This window comes from Sebastes umbrosus, chromosome 21, assembly GCF_015220745.1.
Source record: "Sebastes umbrosus isolate fSebUmb1 chromosome 21, fSebUmb1.pri, whole genome shotgun sequence".
Classification (NCBI taxonomy): Eukaryota; Metazoa; Chordata; class Actinopteri; order Perciformes; family Sebastidae; genus Sebastes; species Sebastes umbrosus.
In genome coordinates, this window is record NC_051289.1 from 24,296,539 (window position 1) to 24,316,626 (window position 20,088).

A 20,088-nucleotide genomic window follows, 5' to 3' on the forward strand; every position below is an offset into this window, starting at 1 on the left:
TTTAATACATAAATGTTCTAATGTTCAGTTTTTGTTGAAACTTTATTAAAAGGTGTGGTTACTCTGGAGGATGCTGTTTGTGCTGCTGTTGTCTGTGTGATACGGACAGATGTTTCAAGACAAGTTGTGTGCGTGCCTCTCTTTGTGCTCCCACGTCAGAGTGCGGTGGAGTCCTGAACAACCAAGCTGGCGGGAACTTCACTTCTCCTGGGTATCTGGTGTCCAACTACAGCAACAACCTCAACTGTGAGTGGCTGATCCAGAACCCACGGCACATCAACTCCTCTATTGTGGTGCTGATAGAAGACCTGCACATGGAGAACCACCAGACCTGTGTGTCAGACTACCTCCAGTTCCGCTTAGGTGAGTGCCACACAGAGAGAGAATCGGATCAGATCTGGGGTGTCAGAATCCTAGACTAGAAAAGGTAGTACTTCTACTGCAGTGTCTGCTATGGCAGCCATAGTTTTTAGAAAAAGGCACTGACAGCTGAGTTCATCACTCGCCACCCTCCTGGATATCACTAGAGTCCCTAGAGAGATGGATGGATTATATCTGTCTTGATGTGTTGCTTTTGTTAAACGTTCTACTCCCTCCCTCAGGTGACTCAGATGGGGATCTGTTGGCCAAGTTTTGTGGGCAGACCACCCCCAACCTTCCCATTGTGGTCTTTACCCCAGAGCTCTATGTCCATTTCAGGACTGACGCCTCCCAGGGAGACCTGGGCTTCAAGGCCAAGTATATGTTCTCTGGTAAGACTTAAGTATGGCATTGTCTAATCCAGCAGTCGTGATGTTACCATCAAAGTCCTTATATGGATCATTCTCTCTTTGCAGAGTGCGGAGGCTGGCAGACAGGTGAAGGGGGGCTGTTATCCAGTCCTAACTACCCCAACATCTACCCCAGCCCCAGTCGCTGTGCCTGGCTACTAGAGGCCCCAGCGGGCCACACTATTACGGTGAGTCTGCACCATGGCCTGGTCAATGGGCTGAACTCAAAGAATGGAAGGGATTTACACTGACATACTGTCCGTGTTTGCTTTCACTATGATGCTGTTACTTCTATTCATAGAGTCTTATTTACTTACCCTGAGGGCGTCGACCATGTCATGGACACATGTCCTCGACGCTCAACCCACTGAACAAGGCTGCCGACACTGCTACGCCACATGTAGAGCGTGGGAGGGTCTCTTCCCACCTGCCTATAGGCTTAGGAGATGCACCCTCAAAGCCATCCAGTCAGGCGTTTACTAGAAAGGGCTTTACCGGCCACACCATCATCGAATCACACAAATAACTGTTCTGTGTGCCTGAGGGGAGGCATGCGTTCAACTTAACATGACATTTTAGTGTGACTAAAAAGCCGGTGCATCAGCAGGGATGAGCAGAGACAACGGCGGAGCGTTGGCGGCCCGAGAGGGGACTTAGACGGCCGGTCTCATCTAAGCGTCAGAAGTGAACCCACCGCTGCTGGCATCTAATCTTAAGGGGCAGCGCTCAGCAGGCCGGGCAGGACCGGTGGCTACTTAACACCGCTCTCTGCGGCCTGCACCGAGGCACTCCAAGCAGGCGTCGTAAAGATCCGTCCCGGCGAGGTTCTTGAAGTGATGACTCCATCCGAGATGTAGCAGTCAGTGGGCAATCGGCAATCACTGAAAAAGAAAAAGGATACAGATGTAACGTAATGTAAATTCGTGAGCCTGGTCGATAGCTCAGGGCTTTTGCCCTTTTCTATCCATATGCAGTCATTGGAGGGAAGAGACAGGAGATGGAGGAGGAGCCCAGTTGGTGGTGACGCAGCATGGCCCAAGCCCAGCCAGTTGAAAATTATTTATTTATTTATTTTTCTCATTTATTTCTTCCTCTTCCCCATAACAAAATAAAATAAAATGAAATATGGATAAAAATCAATTAATTAATTAAATAAATAAAAAAATAAAAAATAAAAAATGAATAAAAATAAAGAAAACTTTAAAAAAGCCAACATAACTGGTCACAGATCAATACCATGTGACTGTGAGGATAGGATACAGACAGGGCTGGACGCCGCCTTATATACTGTGGGACACACGTTTTCGGTAGGCGCGTCCTGATTGGCCAGCTACATTTAACCAAATCTCAGTAAGCGAACACATGCGTGTGATTGGAGGAGACCAGTAGAGGGGCGGAGCCTGTGTGAGTTAGAACTAAACAATACACTATTTAGATATATAGCACAAATGTACCATATGTAACTGAAGACACCTGCGTTTTATACTATTATGTAATGACGTGATAATGCACACAGGGAGTCAGACGCCGTTATTCCAGCTTAAAATGGTTTGTGGTTGTGGGAGGTCTACACTGCAACGGCAGATTGACACTGTCAATGGTCCTGTACAGTCACAATCCTCTAATTTTGGCTAATGGGAGCTTCCCAGTGTCAGATGGCCACTGTGGATTTCCCAGTATTACCTTGAGCTGGTCAGCATTGAGCAACTCCAGTGAAATAGAATCAGTGTGCTGCTGTTTATTGTTCAGATATCGCTGAGGTTTATTAAACCCGAGGAACTGAACATTTTCTCGGTTTCTTACTGCAGCTAACCTTCAGCTACTTCAACCTGGAGCCCCACTCGCAATGTGGCTGGGACTCTGTCACCATCTTCAATGGAGGATCTCCCGGTTCCCCCGTTATCGGCCAGTACTGTGGGACCACCTCCCCAGGAACCATCCAGTCAGGATCCAACAAGCTGGCTGTGGTGTTCCTGGCTGACCATAGTGTGTCCAGAGGAGGCTTCATGGCCTCCTGGTCTGCTGATTCCTCAGGTGGGTTTACACCAGGGGTCTGGAACCTGCGGCTACGGAGCCACATGCGGCTCTTTAGCTCCTCTCCAGTGGCTCCCTGTGGATTTTTTAAAAACATTGTGGAAATCAATAACTGTTTTTCTGTTTACTTTTTAATTTATATTCATCATTGTTGTAGATCTATGGTACGACGGTATGACGGAGTATTAGGGTCACATCGAGGAAAAAAAATAAATCTGAGATTTCGAGAATAAAGTCATAATATTACGAGAATAAAGTCAGAAATATAAGTGAAAAAAGTCGTAGTATTATGAAAAATAAAGTCATAATATTAGTATATATATGTATATTAGTATATTAGTAGTAATTTTATGTGTTATTTTCTTTTTTTCTCGTAAAGTTATGACTTTATTCTCGTAATATTATGATTTTTTTTCGTTAAGATGTAACTTTTTTCCCTCAATGTGGCCCCTACCTCACTGCAAATGTTTTGCAGCTCCAGGCAGATTTCTTTTTTTTTTTTTGCCTAAAATGTCTCTTTTGATAGTAAAGGTTGCTGACCCCTGGATACACTCTCAACATTTACATGCTGCACGTGTGATTAGCCGTGGTAGACAGGGCGGACTGGCCATCAGGAAGCTCAGGAATATTACCAGTGGGCCGGTCTTTCTTTTTTTTAATTTTGTTTTTAATAAAGAGCTTTATTGCGTTTTATCGAGTTTAAATGTGCAACCCCGGCATGGGCCAGCCTGGCCCTCGCACCAGTCCAATCTGACAGCGCTGACTGGACCAATCTAATACTTTCAATATTGAGGGGGGATATGAGTGGCCCCCTCCAAATTGTTTTTGTTGAAATCTGATTGGCTCAGCAGATATTTGAGTTTGGTCAGGGTCAATCTGTCCCTCAGACAAACACAAGTTACTATTACTACTAAACAAACCAACCGGCCACTATCCATCTGCAGCCGTTCCATATTACTACTAATGGGAGTTGGAACCCTACACACACATTTAGCAGGAAAAAGTCATCAGCAGCCGTTGTGTTGAGGACGGGACCGGGAGAGGCTGCACAGAACGCTGCCGTGGCGAGCGGCAGCTGGGAGCGTCTCTTGTTGCGTTCACTTTCACTCGGACATCGGAGTTTCGCTCTAGCAAAAAATATATGCATATGTTTTATATATATAGTAATGTTACCAATATTTGAGTGGACTCGTTGGCGTCGTCTAATTATCAATACAATCTGAATCAGACGATTCACTCAAATATTGATAAAATTACTGCCCAAAAAATTTGGGCACAAGCATTAAAGGGCCTCGCCATCTCAAAGTCCCTGGCTTTCAATCTCAGTTTGCCCCTGGTGATAGAAGTACAAAGAGGAGTACAGATATGCTTCAAAACAACCCCGTCTCCTACAAAACTATGTTCCCATACAACTAAACTGCATTCCCAATTACGTTTCGAGGGAAGCTTGTTTTTATCCTGGATCACGGTCGCAGTTTGAAACAGTTTGAAACAGTTTAAAACAGAACTACTTATTTGTACGATCATTTATACATGCGCTGTATAAAGCCAAATTATTGTTTTCCGGCCAGGCTGTGGAGGGGTGATCCATGCTGATTCGGGAACAATCAAGTCTCCAAACTATCCCCAGAACTTCCCAGCCAATGTGGAGTGTTCCTGGCGGATCATTGCCCATGAAGGGAACCACCTGGAGATGAGCTTCAACAGTAATTTCGAGATTCCAGTCAGCAGTGGCACCTGCCAGAGCAGCTACGTCAAGGTACCAGCACTGAACTTCAGCGGAAACATGTGTCACAAAAAATGATGTGTTAGTAAGAGAAGAAATACAGACTGCCGTTTCTTTATGATGCTCCCACCAGCTGCTTTATAGAGAAAGTAATGCTACACTGCCAACATTAGCTTAAAGGGATAGTTCAGGGGTTTCTCAGGGGGTTTGTATGAGCTACTTCTCCATAGTCAGTGTATTACTACAGTAGATGGAGTTAGTAGAAACTAGGGATGCACCGATACAACTTTTTTTCAGACCGAGTACAAGTACTTATATTTGGGTACTCGCCGATAGGGATGTCACGAGAACCGATACTTCGGCACCAACTCGGTACCAAAATTCTAAAAATGTGACGGTACTTCGTTTTCTTCTGCCTGTAATGGTCATTTGGTACCGGAGCGGAGGTACTGGAGATGCGATTCTTCCGGATCTAATGAGGGCAGTATACGCTTACAAATGTTCTCATCTGCCGTGAAATGAAGGAAGAACGCCGTAACAGTACGGAAAAAAACAACAACACGTGACGTGGAAGATGGCAGCTGCTGCAGCGCTGCCTCCGCCTCAACTCGTTGAGAAAACAAATAGCAAGAGTCGGGTATGGAAGTACTTTGCGTTCGAGGCAGATTTACAAGGAGTAATAAAAGATTCGCAAAAACCAGTATGCGGTGCAGTAACGGTGCCGTCGTACTTTTCTTTACAAAGGAGGAAATACTTCCAATTTAGCAAAGCACCTCAAAGACAGACATCCAGACAATATTGTTTCTTTTAAATACTTGAAGGCTACATGCCACTGTTCTGTTTTAATATGTTAATAGACGTTTCTTTTTATTTTTGACTTAAAGGCTACATGCCTCTGTTTTTTGTAATGTTCAAATGTTTTAATAAAGGAGTGCGTGTTCAATTACATGGGATTTTTTTTTTTTACCGTGGTATCGAATTGGTATCGAGAATCGTTTAAATTCACTGGTATTGGTATCGACTACTAGATTTCTGGTATCGTGACATCCCTACTCGCCGATACCGAGTACCGATACGAGTACTTCTCTGTGCCAAAAGACCCTCGTTAACAGCCAGCTGGAGGGTGTGAGCGACACACGGCAGGCTGGGGAGTCCCGCCTACAATGCGGTGCGCCGCGACCAGCTCTAGGCCGGCTTGGAAAGGCTCGGGGCAAAGGTGGCTCGCGGATGCAGCTTTACAGCGCTCCCCGTCTGGACATCGCCGCACCGTGGACAGAGGGCTCGCTGCGCCCCCTCTCTCTGCCGGGGACGGCCCCCTGCTCCCGGTGCGAACTGTCCTCAGTGCGCCCCAACTGCGTCCTGCCGCCAGATCGGGGCTCGGCTCACGTAAAAGGCGCCAAGGGTCTGCGGCGATGTTGGAAGACCCACCCGACCCTACTTGAAACACGGACCAAGGAGTCTAACGAATGCGCGAGTCAGAGGGTGCAAGCAAAACCCTGTGGCGCAATGAAAGTGAGGGCCGGTGCGCGCCGGCTGAGGTGGGATCCCGGCGGCCCAGCGGGGTCGGGCGCACCACAGTAAAGTGGTATCGGTGCCGTTGTAGTGGAGCCGTTTTGCGAGTACGAGTACGAGCCCAGTATCGGATCCGATACCGATACTGGTATTGGTATCGGTGCATCCCTATTGTAAAGGTGTCACAGTCAAACTAGGCAGTTTCCTGAAGCATAACATGATGTGTACATTATGTTTGGATATTTTAGTCCTATAAAATCCAGACCTCTGATTGTACTTTGCGCAAAGTTGTCAAATAAATCTTTCAGATGTGTTCAGTACGTTTCTGAATCACTATGCATTTTTTCCTGCAGGTGTGGTCAGGTCAGACCCAAAATCCTGAGGCTCTGCTGTCAACAGGCTGTGGCTCAGTGGCCCCAGGTCCCATCATCGCTCCATATAACATCATCACAACCCGATTCCAGGCCACCGAAGCTCCTGGCAGAGGCTTCTCAGCCTCCTTCAGCACCAGTAAGAACCAGGCAGCCAAGACTGCTTCCTGCTGTTGGTAAAGACCATCCTGAATCTGAATGTGAGGTAACTGTATTTGTTCACAAGTCATCTCCTCTTAGATGAGAGTGTAGAAGATGTTTTACCTACAGCAGTGAAGGTCCTTTCCAGTTTCAGATTCATCTGTATTGTCGTCACAGTGAGGAGTAGCTTGAATCCCAGCTTTCAGAGGACATCTGTCTTAACTTAGATGAGGTATGAGGTGGCCGGTTCTGATGTCTTCTGTTTATCAGGGTGCGGAGCAAACTTCACAGCTTCCAGCGGCCGCGTGGTTTCTCCCAATTATCCAGCCGACTACCCCAACTACTCCAACTGCAACTACACCATAGACGCTGGAGAGCAGACCGTGGTCATCCTCACCTTCCAGACCTTCCAAATAGAAGGCAAGTGTAGTGATAGCATTCTCATGTTTGTAAATAAATGTCTTGTGCTCGATGTTATTTGACGGGTATGTGTCTGTCTGTTGTCCAGCACACTCCACATGTCAGTACGACGGGCTGAAGATCTACAGCCGGGCTACCGGTGGCTCTGCTGTGGCCACTCTGTGTGGCAGCAACATCCCGGGGCCCTTCTCCAGCTTTGGCCCCATGTTACTCCACTTCTACTCGGACTCTGTGATCACCGACGGTGGCTTCATGGCACAATACAGAGCCATCCGTAAGTAACCAAGAGGAGAAATAATTCCGATATGAGCAAATTAAGCCATCAACAGAGACTTTGGACAAAGACAACTGTCAAAAGTTTGTTGTCCAAGTTGAAGGACTGCTTCACAGAATCTAACAACTGCAGCGAGCCCCAAGTGTGACCCTGCTACAGTACAGGACCAGCCATGTAGTGAGGTCAAGGTCAGGGGAAAACCACTGCACTGCTTATGCAGTAATTGTCCAATACAAGTCACAGTAACAAAGTCAGTGTGTGTGTGTGTGTGTCTACAGCATGTGGTGGATTCTTCAACAGTACTATGGGTTCATTGAGCAGTCCAGCACTCTCCGAGACCAACTACCACCACAACATCAACTGTACCTACCACATCATGGCCCGGCCAGACAGAGTGTTGGATCTCAAGTAAGGCTTGCAGGACTCCAGCGGGAAACTGAAAGTGTATTTCACACATACCCCGAGTAAGGGTTAAATCAGCAGCAACTGGATTTGGTTTAGATTCTTGAAGACGTTTCACTTCTCATCCGAGAAGCTCCTTCAGTTCTGGCTGAATGGTAGGGGAACCCAGGAATTTAACCTCTGTGGGGTCGTTAGCAGCAAAATAGAAACCACTCAGTACGTTGGTGCTCCTAGGTGTGGCGACTATAGTTATGGGTCGTTAGGGTCAGTCGATGCCAGGTGTGAATGACTGTCCGGTGCGGTCAAGTGTGAATGGTTGTTTGATCTCCTGGGCAGGGATGCCAGGACAGCGTTGTAGGTGGAAGATTGGTCATAGCCTTAGGCCTCCTCCTCTGTTGAGTGATGGCTCCTCTACTTTGGCATAGATGGCCTCTTCACTCTTTCAAACCACCCCATGGAGGTTAAATTCCTGGGTTCCCCTACCATTCAGCCAGAACTGAAGGAGCTTCTTGGATGAGAAGTGAAACGTCTTCAAGAATCTAAACCAAGTCTAGTTGCTGCTGATTTAACCCTTACTCGGATACCATGACCTGGATGACTAAGAACCTTCTCAAACATATTTCACACATAGCTTTTCACAGAGAGAGGAATTTTTTTAAATTTTTTGTCAAACAAAAATTCCTTTCAGTGCAATGAAATATTGCCAAAAATGGCTACTGACATGACAATGGCTCTCTCCGCAGGTTCAACACCTTCCACCTGGAGGCGTCGTCTTCCTGTCGCTATGACTACGTGGCAGTGTATGATGGACAGGACACCTTGGCGCCCTTGCTGGGGAAGTTCTGTGGTAGAGTGCTCCCACCCGATCTGCGCTCCTCCACCAACCAGCTGTTCATCGTGTTCAGGACCGACGCCTCGGTGAATGGGATCGGCTGGAGGGCCGTTTATAGTGAGACACTCGGTAGGTTGGTCAGCTGAAACGGTGCGTTTCCGTGCAACATAACAGCGGATGTCTCTCTCATTCTGTAGCCTTCTTATGTTCACTACACTACGTTGTCCCTCCCCGTCCCGGTCGCTAAATTAAATAATTAATTAATCGTCCATCGTTCACCTGCGGTGTGTCTGAAAACATTCCTGCTGCCATACGTCGCACCGCTTGTTTGAGCTACAGCGACCTGTGACAGTTGTTTTCACGACTGTTTGACCCTGGTCTGACCCTCGTGTGACCCTGATCCGACCCTGGTCCGACCCACCTCTTGACCTGGGTCGCGAAGCCGAGTCAGTAAACGAGGGTTAACCCTTTCAGACACACAATCAACGCTGGTTCAACCCTGGATGAATCCTCGGTGTGAAAGGGGTATTATGTGAGTTTGTGATGATTGAGGAGCTATTTCCATTTGAAAGAAAGCTCATGCACGCAATAAAACATGAAATAAGACGCCGACTATATCCACCACACCCATAAAACAGATATACAGACAGGACCTACCATAAGGTACCTATGATTTCATTCGATATCGCACTTTTGTGATGCATCGTCCCAAACTAAACCATTTACACTTACTGTCATCTCTTCCTACATCGGTTAACATCTGTCCTCAATAAAGCACGGGGTAAAAGCATGCAAGATGAACTACCTCCGGAGGTGGTTTGAGATGCATCCCAGCTGGATGTTTACTAGGTGTAAATGCATCCGTCAGCCAACGGTACCGAAATCAGTAAGGAGGCTGTGGGTATGCCCCTTACTCAGAGAGACTCTGGCCCTGTTCACAACTGGTAGTAACATGCGTCCTCAGTGATCGGATCACAAGTGGACAGCTTTAAGTGCGTCTGTTCACACCTGGCATTAGAATGCGTCTCCACATGTGTCTTCAGTGGCCACTTGTGATCCGATCTCACTTCCCCACCCCATATGCAAATAAACACGTAGTAAACACATGGCTAATACAGCAGCCGTTGTGACGTAATATTACATGAATGTCAGTAGTAATATCCTACATATTCGTTAATTCTGGTACATTGTATTAACATCAAAATAAACGGTCGGGTGTCAGCTCCGCACAAAGCAGCCGAACAAAAACACCGACACATCTCCGACAGTACGACAATAATGCACTTCACGTGTCTAGTCTACATACAGTAGAGCACAGAGGCCGTTTCAATGCTGACAAGCGCCCATGTCTGTCCGTCTATTCACCTGAGGGGCGCGGTGATCCCGCGGATCCCAGCTGGACATCAGATGAGTAGGCGGTCCTTAATGTGGCCAGGACACATTCGCGTACACACTGCTAAAAGAATGTGGTCATATGTGGCCCAGACCACCTCTGAATGTGGTCTGAAAGATCCAATCTCAATGCGTCCTCAATGCGTCTTGAGTGTTTTCACACCTGTACTTAGAGCTGTCCACTTGTGATCGGATCACTGAGGACGCATGTTAATACCAGGTCTGAACAGGGCCTCTGTCTCATTAGAGCATCAGGTCAAAATGACTCCAGGTATTTCGACACATACAATTGATTATACAGAAGGCGCACCGAGCTGCTGCACCATTTATCTGATCCCCGATCAGTTGGACCCCTGAATGACCTGTGTTGGTGAGGGAGCAGTGTGTGAGTGACAGCTCGCTCATCGTCCATGAATAGGATCCATCCATGTGCTTGTGTTAGTTTATGTCCATCTGGACTGATTACATGTCTGGATCAATATACCCCGTGGGACGTTGTGTCCCAGGTGCTCGTGTCCAGTCTCTTATGCTGGGATCAGACTACACAATATTTTTGTCTTTGACGATGGTCACCATGTCAGATCTAACGATCACAGCGCCATGAACTCTTGCAGTGTCTTGATCGGGTGACTGGCAAGACTACACGTGTAACCACGACCAATCACGGCACGTCGTATTCCATAGTCATGCGCGAGTTCAGACGTCACCGGGAAGTCACCGGGGAGTTCCCGAGCCCCTACGACAGCCGTGTCGGACTATAATCGGGCTGATATCGTGTAGTCTGAATCGGGCATTAAAGGTGTTGCGTCCATACTAATGTTAACATTTATATATCCATAAACATTAATTCATCTACTGTGAATATTTGTGATTCTGTGGATTTGCACATCAACCCGTTGAACCTGTCAAACAATCAGATTTTTGGTAGGTGTTGGCTAAGTGTTTGTTTCTGAACCGCCTGCAGGTCCTGCTCAGGGATGTGGTGGCTACCTGTCCATGCCCATGGGCATGTTTGGTTCTCCGGATACAAACCTGGATGGGCGCTATGAGCCCAGGATGGACTGCCTGTGGACCATTGAGATGCCGGTCAACAGGGCTGTCAACCTGACCTTCGACACCTTTGACCTCGAGAGCTCCTCTTCTTGCCGCTTCGACCGTGTCAAAGTAGAGAAGCCCTTAACTTTTCTTTCATTACTTACTGACCATCGACATTGTTCTGTTCTGTTACGTTGCAACAATTCACAAGAAATGATGTCCATTCTGATCATAACTTCAGTTGATGTGCATGATGCTTCTATGTGTATGTTGCTGGTGTGAACTAGTGAGAGTACTACGTTGTTGATGCACAAAGTCCTACTGTAGGACAACACCAGGTTGGTAATAATACTATGACTCTGTTTTGTTCCTGTCCTAATGTTTGTGTATCTCTGACAGGTGTATGATGGAGACAACATTAACTTCCCTCTGGTTGGGACATTTTGCGGAAACCTCATCCCTTCTTATTTTGTATCGAGCGGAAACTTCCTGACTATTCACCTTGTCACCGATAGCTCAGTAGAGAAACGAGGCTTCAACGCTACCTACAGAGCTGTGCCACGTAAGACCCTTTCTACTCTCTCTGTACTGCACTGCACTCTGCTTGACTTTACAGTTCATTTTTATCTGAAAAGATTTGAACTGTACGACACCATCTTGCTCCATTAAAACCAATGCTTAATCCCCGAAATGATTGCGTTCGAATACCCGTCTGCAGCTGCCTCATTGGGAGTCCATGGTTCATGAGTTTGGCCATGGTACATGAATCTGTTTAGGAGTTATAGGCCACTAAATGAACAGAAACACACACCTTCACACCCATACACTTGACGTCCACGCCTAATTCCAGCCTCCTAGGGCAAAATCTGTGGTCACCAAAGGGTGGGTGTTTTTGTGGACCGACCGACTGACAGACAGAGTGAGCTATAGAGCTGTTGGTCACACATACAAATCATGCATTCTGCACTAAGTTGCTGGAAACTGGTGAATCATTCCGTGCATTTCCCAACCCTCTCAATGTGTCTGCCTTCCCTCAGTGTACTGCGGTGGCACTGTGAACGCCACGACCGCCGTCCAGACCCTGACATCCCCTTCCTTCCCCAATGCCTATCCTCCTTACACGTCCTGCCGCTGGATCCTGGATGCTCCAGCCCAGGAAACCATCCGGGTGTCGATCCAGACCTTTGTCCTCCAGCCCAGCCAGAGCTGCCCCAGAAACTACCTGGAGATGAAGGACTGGCCTGTGGTGAGTGTTAACATGAGTGAGGAGGCTCAGAGATCAGCTCAGCCCCTGGTACGGTGAAGGGTTAGGGTTGAAGTCCTGTTCACTTCCTGATGGATCCTGACGTGCGGACAGGATCCACTGAGCAGATGGAGTTAATAGTGTCTTGGTGACGGCTTTCAATCAGCCAGAACAAACCAGAGTTGCTTTGAACATGTTGGGATTGACGGCCCTCTCGATCAGTGGAGAGAGGGGAGGGATTATGGGATGTATCAGCTCCTGCACAGCTACGGTACTGTCGCATTTATTCTGAATGAGGTGATTGTTGTGTTTCCAGGGAGACTACGGGCAGTCACATAAGTTCTGTGCATCAGATGACCATCCACCAGACTTCTACAGCTACGGCAGAACAATCCTCATGGACTTCAGATCTGACACCTTCATGGCAGGAAATGGCCTGAGCGTCACCTATCAGATCGCCAGTACGTATCGGTAGAAAACTAGAAGCTAGACGACAAATGAAAGCAAGATATCCTGCTCAAGTAGAGGCACTGTCACTTAGTTTCCTTTAACAGTCTGTGGCTCGAAATGTGTGTGTGTGCAAAGAAGAGAATGTAGATTAATGTCTGGAAACCTTGACCCATATGTACCAGTAACACCTTCCCACCAGTCAGCTCCGCTTCACTGACCGACACTTATCAACTACTTATCAGTGCTATCTGTTTTGAAAGGTTGGGTCACCCAAATTACAGAAAATAAAACATGTTCGGATGGTTCGATCCATGCATATAGTCTTTATTTAATGTTCCAGGTTGTGAGATTTCTGGCTTCATCCCAGTACAGTGGAGCTGAATGCATCTCATTTGATAAAAGTCAACATGTCTCTCCAAAAACAATGTCCATGTTTCTCTGGATAATCCACACAATACACTGTTGTACAGTTTTCATTGACTCCTTTTCCTGAAGTAATGGTCCCAATGGAAACTGCTCAGCTGGTTTTGAAATAGAGGGGGGGGTTTGTGTACTGAGGGAACTCGGTTCCAGATAAGTGTTCTGACTGTGCTGGTGGTGATTTCCAGGCTGTAGCCGAACCTACGAACAGGAATATGGCTACCTGAAGAGTCCAGGCTGGCCTGACCTCTACCCCCACAACGTGGACTGCGCCATCATCCTGAAGGCACCACCCAACAACTACATCTCCTTCTTCTTTAACAGCTTCAATGTGGAGAGCCACAGCCAATGTCAATTTGACTACCTGGAGGTAAAACAACCAGACACATATTTATTTCAAATATATATATTTGTCATATCATCTTAAAATATGGCCCATGTATGATCGCATATGCAATAATCAAAGTGTTGTTCAACGGGCCGGTGTGTAGGATTTAGTGGCATCTAGCAGTGAGGTTGCAGGTTGAAACCTGTCCTGTGTGCTCAGCGTGTAGGACAGGGGTCAGCAACCTGCGGCTCCGGAGCCACATGCGGCTCTTTAGCTCCTCTCTAGTGGCTCCCTGTGGATTTTTAAAAATGGAAATGAATAACTGTTTGTTGTTTATATTTTCATTTTTATTTATCATTGATGAAGGTCTATGGTATGACGGTACGACGGAGTATTAGGGCCACATTGAGGAAAAATAAAAAATCTGAGATTTGGAGAATAAAGTCATAATATTATGAGAACAAAGTTCATAATATTATTAGAATAAAGTCATAATATTATTAGAATAAAGTTCATAATATTATTAGAATAAAGTCATAATATTATTAGAATAAAGTTCATAATATTATTAGAATAAAGTCATAATATTATTAGAATAAAGTCATAATATTATGAGAATAAAGTTCATAATATTATTAGAATAAAGTCATAATATTATTAGAATAAAGTTCATAATATTATTAGAATAAAGTCATAATATTATGAGAATAAGGTCATAATATTATGAGAATAAAGTTCATAATATTATTAGAATAAAGTCATAATATTATGAGAACAAAGTTCATAATATTATTAGAATAAAGTCATAATATTATGAGAATAAAGTCATAATATTAGAAAGTAGTATTTTTACGTGTTATTTTCTTTTTTTCTTATAAAGTTATGACTTTATTCTCAGAATTTTACGACTTTTTTCTCGTTAATTTATGACCTTATTCTTGTAATATTACGACTTTATTCTGTAAATCTTTGATTTTTTCCCCCCTCAATGTGGCCCTAATACTCCGTAGTACATTTGCACTTATATACTATATACTTAGACTACAAACTGTGTTACCTTCATCACAATGATCAAATGTTTTGTGGCTCCAGACAGATTTCTTTTTTTTTTGTTTTGCCTAAAATGGCTCTTTTGATAGTAAAGGTTGCTGACTCCTGGTGTAGGACAACTATGGTGGCTGACACGAAAACCTGAATGTCCCTCTCTAGAGCAGCGTAGGTGATTTAGACAATACCAGAACCAGAGTGTGTGTGTGCGGGAAGTGAGTGGTGAAGCGAGAGAGAGAGAGAGAGAGAGAGAGAGAGAGTGTGAGGACTAGTGAGCTAGTGGAGCGGAAGACAGAGTTAGTTTAGCTCTGAGAATATCAGTGAATGTTCAGGAGACGTTTCAGCTCCTCCAGACCAACAGAGGTTTCACGGCTCATTCCAAGATAACATAAACATAACTATTCTTAGTTTCAGGTGATCATATCCTGTATGCTTATTTCTTGTTTCTATATCCACTACTATGTAGTACTATGTAGTATTATGTAGTAGTACTATCTACTTCTACTAAGTCCGTGTACCTTTGACCATACAGCAAGTCTTCATGAGGAATCTATCTGTTGTCTCTCAGATCCGTAATGGCAGCACAGCGGACTCCCAGCTGATTGGTCGGTTCTGCGGCAGCACGTTGCCCAGCCCCGTCTTCCCACGATCCAACCTGCTCTACTTACGCTTCAAGAGTGACGCCTCACTCGTCCATGCTGGCTTCGAGGCCACATGGACATCCTCCGCTAACGGTCAGAGCTCAACTGTTTTATACACATGATTTCAAAGCAGGTTCTATGAAACATCGAGAGCTTACAGGTTCCCATGACAACCGGACACCAGAGCAGTTGCTGTCACCAAGTAATACGTCTGAAATCTGTTTTCTCAATGGATCCGGTCCCTCCACGGTGTGTTATTTCGGCAGTTGGTGAGAAGCTGAAAGCCAACCTGAACAGTGAAGCCAATGCTGAAGTGACTTAAACTTGCATTCTTTCTACCAGCCAGCAGGGGGCGACTCCTCTGATTGTATAGAAGTCTATGAGAAAATGAGCCTAATTGTCTCTTGATTTATTACCTCAGTAAACATTGTAAACATGAGTTTATAGTCTCAATTGCTAGTTTCAAGTCTTCTTCAATACAGCATGATGATCATTTAGTAAATGATGGTCACATTTAGAGTCAGATAGACCATAAAGCAGGGGATGCTTTAGGGCGTGGCGGCTACCTTCTGATTGACAGGCCGCTACCACGGCGTTGTCCGGTCTGGGAGTTGTCCATGTTTTTGTCTTACAACTTTAACCCTTTCACAGAGCGTTTGCACCTAAAAATATTTTATTCAGCGTTCGGTTGCGATTGGCTCTACCCTCTCCAAGATGGCGACGGCCAAAACCAGTCCACTAGTCCACAAACCAATGGGTGATGTCACGGTGACTACATCCACTTCTTCAATACAGTCTATGATAAAAACACAATGGATTTCATGGTGGAAATCCAAAGCTCTCATACATACAAAACAGAGAAATCCCATTTTGTTTAGAAAAAAAAAAGATTCTCTCTGTGGATCTCCCTGAATACCTGACCTCTGTTTCTGTTTGAAGTTTATGGGCATTTAAGCAATTTAGTAATGCAATTCCATAAAATAACCTGCAAGAGACCTTTTTTTTTTTTTTAATTTAATTTTATGAATTGTCAAAATTGAAGCAACAGAAGCCAAAATGTATGACGACGCTCCAAACACACTAGATCTGTCTTTCAGTAGACCCTGTCTGCTTCCAATCCCCCAATGTCTTTCAGTTTGAAACGCTGTCAGTCTGTAGTCTAATGCTGCGTTAACACTAAGAGCAACACAGAAACATTCTACCAGTCATTGTCAATGGAAGCTACAAACTGACTGTTCAGTTAACTTATAAAACATGCTAAATTCATCATTTCTAGCTCATTGTAGCCGACATAGGTAATGTTTAAAAAGGTAAAAAGACAAATGCGTGTAAACTCGGAAAAAAAAGGTTTGGAAATTTGTATTTGGTGGATTATTTCTCTGTTGTTACAATGCTAATTGGCATTATATTTTACATCGTTGGAAAGCCTGTTTATTGACCTTCACAATGATGTCCAACTTGTAAGGATCATGCATTTGTGGGATGAGCAGCACAGCTGATTATGCGGGTAGCGCCCAAGGGAAATTTGCCAAAATTCTCTGCCAATGGTAAACAATACCTGTTGGTATTGACTCTTGTTTTGAGCACCTGTGTGCATGGGGCCTGCTGGGTGCTGCGCTCTACTAAAGTGATCATTTGGTGTCTGCTCCAAGCATCGACATGCCACATTTGTCTAATCTGGATAAGGCCCATGCGATAGGATAAGTTGAAGCTGGTGTTCCGCTAAACCAAGTTGCAGCATTATTTGTAGTCAGCCCTTGTACCGTCTCCAAACTGAAGGCCAAGTTCCGTGAAACCGGTGATGTCAAAGACGGACCGCGAATTGGGCGTCCCAGGAAGACACCCCAAGAAAACCGGTTCATCACCCTTACAGCACTGAAGAACCGTAGGCTATCTTTCTAGAGATTTGCAGGCAAGGTTTGCAGGACGTTATGGCATACAGATCTCTGATCAGACGGTCAGGAACAGAATGCACACAGCCAATCTCAGAGCTCATAAGGCTACCAGGAAGCTTGCAATGACTGCCCTTCACCGTCAAGCCCGTTTGCGCTGGTGTCGACAACACAGACAATAGAACCTGAACATGTGGGGGAATCGCCATGTTCAGTGATGAGTCCAGGTTTTGTCTGCGGAAGTTGGATGGCAGGGCTGTTATTCTCTAGTTTGTATCTGGTGTATCTTTATGTGCTGCTGTTTTTTTTCATGCTTATCACTGCTTGTAATAACACTACTGCCTGGGAGCACATGTCTTCCTGTTTGCTTCCCCGGTTTTCCTCTCAGCTGAAGCATCTCTGTTTAATATGTTTGTGTACCAGGTTGTGGTGGTACTCTGTATGGAGACCATGGCTCATTCTCCAGTCCCAACTACCCAGGCACCTATCCCAACGGTACCAACTGTGAATGGGGCATCACGGCACCCAGAGGTCGTGTGGTGACCATCACCTTTGCCCAGATCAGCATTGACGACCCTGGAGATTGCCAGAACAACTTCTTGAAGTTGTATAATGGCCCAGACGCCTCGTCACCGCCTGTTGGACCTTACTGTGGAGTGGTACGTAAACCGAGATGGAACCTGGAATGCAAACTAACAGCCCAGACACACCAGGAACGTCAGCAGCGCGTGGCGGCTGCGTTACCTGTTGTTTTTTATTTCGGCGTCCGTGTTAACAGGTTAGAGCAGCCACACTGCCCGCGTGTCTCAGCTGCGTCTCTTCTAGAGAATAGAGGTCTCGCCTATTTTTGACACGTGCCACGCGCGTTTCACAGCAGCAACAGACAGTGAAAGTGATCTATTGACTGTATATTAACATCATATCAGCTACATTATTACAGTTTCGATGTCTAGACATCTGTAGAATATGTCACGGACAGTGAAGGTGATCTATTGACATTATATTAGCATCATACCAGCAAGATTACTACAGTTCCAATGTCTATCTGTAGAATATGTTACGGAGTTGAAAAAAAAGTAAAGACTTATTTTTAAATCAACACTCCCTGCTTTCGTTTCAAAATAAAAGCCCTCAAGCGTTTTTTCTGCGGACAGAATTCCTTCATTTGTTAACTCAAGGCTTTTATTCTGAAATATGAGCAGTCAGTGCTGTGGAACATGCAGTGACTTAGAGAGCTCCATGAATTGTGAAGTATGGGGTTTAAATCAACACGTGTTGCTTTCATTTAGAAATAAAAGCCCTCGAACGTTTTTTTCTGTACGCAGAATTCCTTAATTTGTTAACACTAGGCTTTTATTCTGAAATATGTGCTGGACAGTGTTCTAGAACATGCAGGTACTTGGAGAGCTCCATGAATGAATATAGTACGGAGTTTTAATTGTGGATTGTTACTATTATTTAGAAATTACCACACATTTCTTAACCTTTCTCTGTCTAAAATAAATATAAATGATATTTATAATTAAATGAAATGGCCATTAAAAGGCAAACTATGTAGAAAGAAAGGGCTGACAGCAGCAGACACGCAGCAGACACGCAGCAGAAACGCAGCTGGTGTGAACCCCCGACGCGTGAATCACGCAGCCACCATCCTATGCTGCCGCCAAGCTCTCCTAACGTTTCTGGTGTGTCTGAGGACTTAGGGGGATATTTACGAAGCCTGTCACCGGCAGATAAAAACACTTTTTAAACTTAATGAGGTGTTTTAAGACTCTAGATGTAAATGAGCCCAACATCACTCCAGTTCCCTTTAATGAGCAAACAGCTAAGCTGGTGGAACCTGACTCTGATACAGTGTGTAACAGCACAGCTCCATCAACATGCTGCTAAACGACATCCCATTTCATGGCTGATTTGACGTGAGTTGCACAAGTCTGGGAAAGAAATGCAAAACAAAGTGTTTTCTGCTGCTGAACTTGGAATATTGGTAGAAGAGAAGTGTGTTCTGATCCTGCATGAAGACGTCTATATGTGAGGAGGTATCACTTAAATAGCCTGATGATGTCAGCTCAACAAAAACATGGAGCGAGTCACGACGAGTCAGTGTGAGAGATTTCTGGATAAAAATGTTGATTATCAGTTCACATATTAGAGATATGAGTGAGATACTCTGCTCTCCTGTGTCAGCCATATACTATATATATATAATTGATATACTGTATACTTATATACATATGTGTGTAAATGAAGGACTGTGAATGATAGTTTGTCCTCTGTGTGTCGTTTATTCAGGAAACCAACATCGCTCCGTTCACGGCCTCCTCCCATCAAGTCTACGTGGTTTTCCGAGCCCAGTACGCCACCCTGCCTTCAGGGTTCAGACTCACTTGGAGCAGCTGAGAGACACACACACACACACACACACACACACACACACACACACAGTTGCTGACTAATTTCCTAATCACATTTTAAAGGTAAACACCTTTCTATGCGTTTTTGTAAACAAACCGATGTAATAATAATAATGTGAATAATGTGAATAATAAATATTTGCTGACAACAAATACATGATTTGTCATTTCAGATGTTCAGTTTAATTTTATTCTATTCATTTTAAACCAGAGTGCCACTGACCTGCTGCTGCCACACACTTTCAGAAGATAACATAAAGGCCTCAGAATGAGCCTTCATGACATGTCCTACTGCATGTTAAACAAACCAATGAATGGACTACAAGTCTCACAGCGATTCAACACATATCCGTTCCATTGTGGCACAATGCAAGAAGAAACCTTCTATACACCGATCAGTCATAACATTAAAGGTCCCATATTGTAAAAAGTGAGATTTTCTTGTTTTTTTACATTATAAAGCAGGTTTAAGTGCTTTATTAATACTGTTAAACAAAACTCTCTATATACGGAGAAATACACACAGCCCGTATTCAGAAATTGTGCGTTTGAAACAAGCCGTTAGGATTTCTGTCCATTTGTGATGTCACAAATATACAATATTTAGACCATTACACGGTTTTAAACATAAACATTCTAAATGTGTCCCAGTTTATCTCCTGTTGCAGTGCAGTATGTGAATGTCATCAGCTGACAGAAAGTAAACATGGACCCAAACTGTTGCCCAGCAACGCAATTCCGTTC

At 44.8% G+C, this 20,088-nt stretch overlaps 1 protein-coding gene across 1 annotated transcript in view; it reads left to right on the forward strand.

The window, feature by feature from the left end:
• The window catches only part of cubn (cubilin (intrinsic factor-cobalamin receptor)), a 65,330-nt gene extending 45,833 nt beyond the window's left edge, over window positions 1-19,497 (forward strand). The window contains exons 50-67 of the mRNA XM_037756457.1: window positions 160-363; window positions 603-752; window positions 837-958; window positions 2,579-2,804; window positions 4,376-4,563; window positions 6,396-6,552; window positions 6,825-6,974; window positions 7,063-7,248; window positions 7,527-7,656; window positions 8,394-8,611; window positions 10,839-11,038; window positions 11,309-11,471; window positions 11,947-12,155; window positions 12,469-12,613; window positions 13,211-13,392; window positions 14,966-15,131; window positions 17,354-17,589; window positions 19,223-19,497. Of these exons, the coding sequence (XP_037612385.1) occupies window positions 160-363; window positions 603-752; window positions 837-958; window positions 2,579-2,804; window positions 4,376-4,563; window positions 6,396-6,552; window positions 6,825-6,974; window positions 7,063-7,248; window positions 7,527-7,656; window positions 8,394-8,611; window positions 10,839-11,038; window positions 11,309-11,471; window positions 11,947-12,155; window positions 12,469-12,613; window positions 13,211-13,392; window positions 14,966-15,131; window positions 17,354-17,589; window positions 19,223-19,330 (3,140 nt within the window). The 3' untranslated portion in view covers window positions 19,331-19,497. The remainder of the gene's footprint in view (window positions 1-159; window positions 364-602; window positions 753-836; window positions 959-2,578; window positions 2,805-4,375; window positions 4,564-6,395; window positions 6,553-6,824; window positions 6,975-7,062; window positions 7,249-7,526; window positions 7,657-8,393; window positions 8,612-10,838; window positions 11,039-11,308; window positions 11,472-11,946; window positions 12,156-12,468; window positions 12,614-13,210; window positions 13,393-14,965; window positions 15,132-17,353; window positions 17,590-19,222) is intronic.
• The last annotated feature ends 591 nt before the right edge of the window (window positions 19,498-20,088 follow it).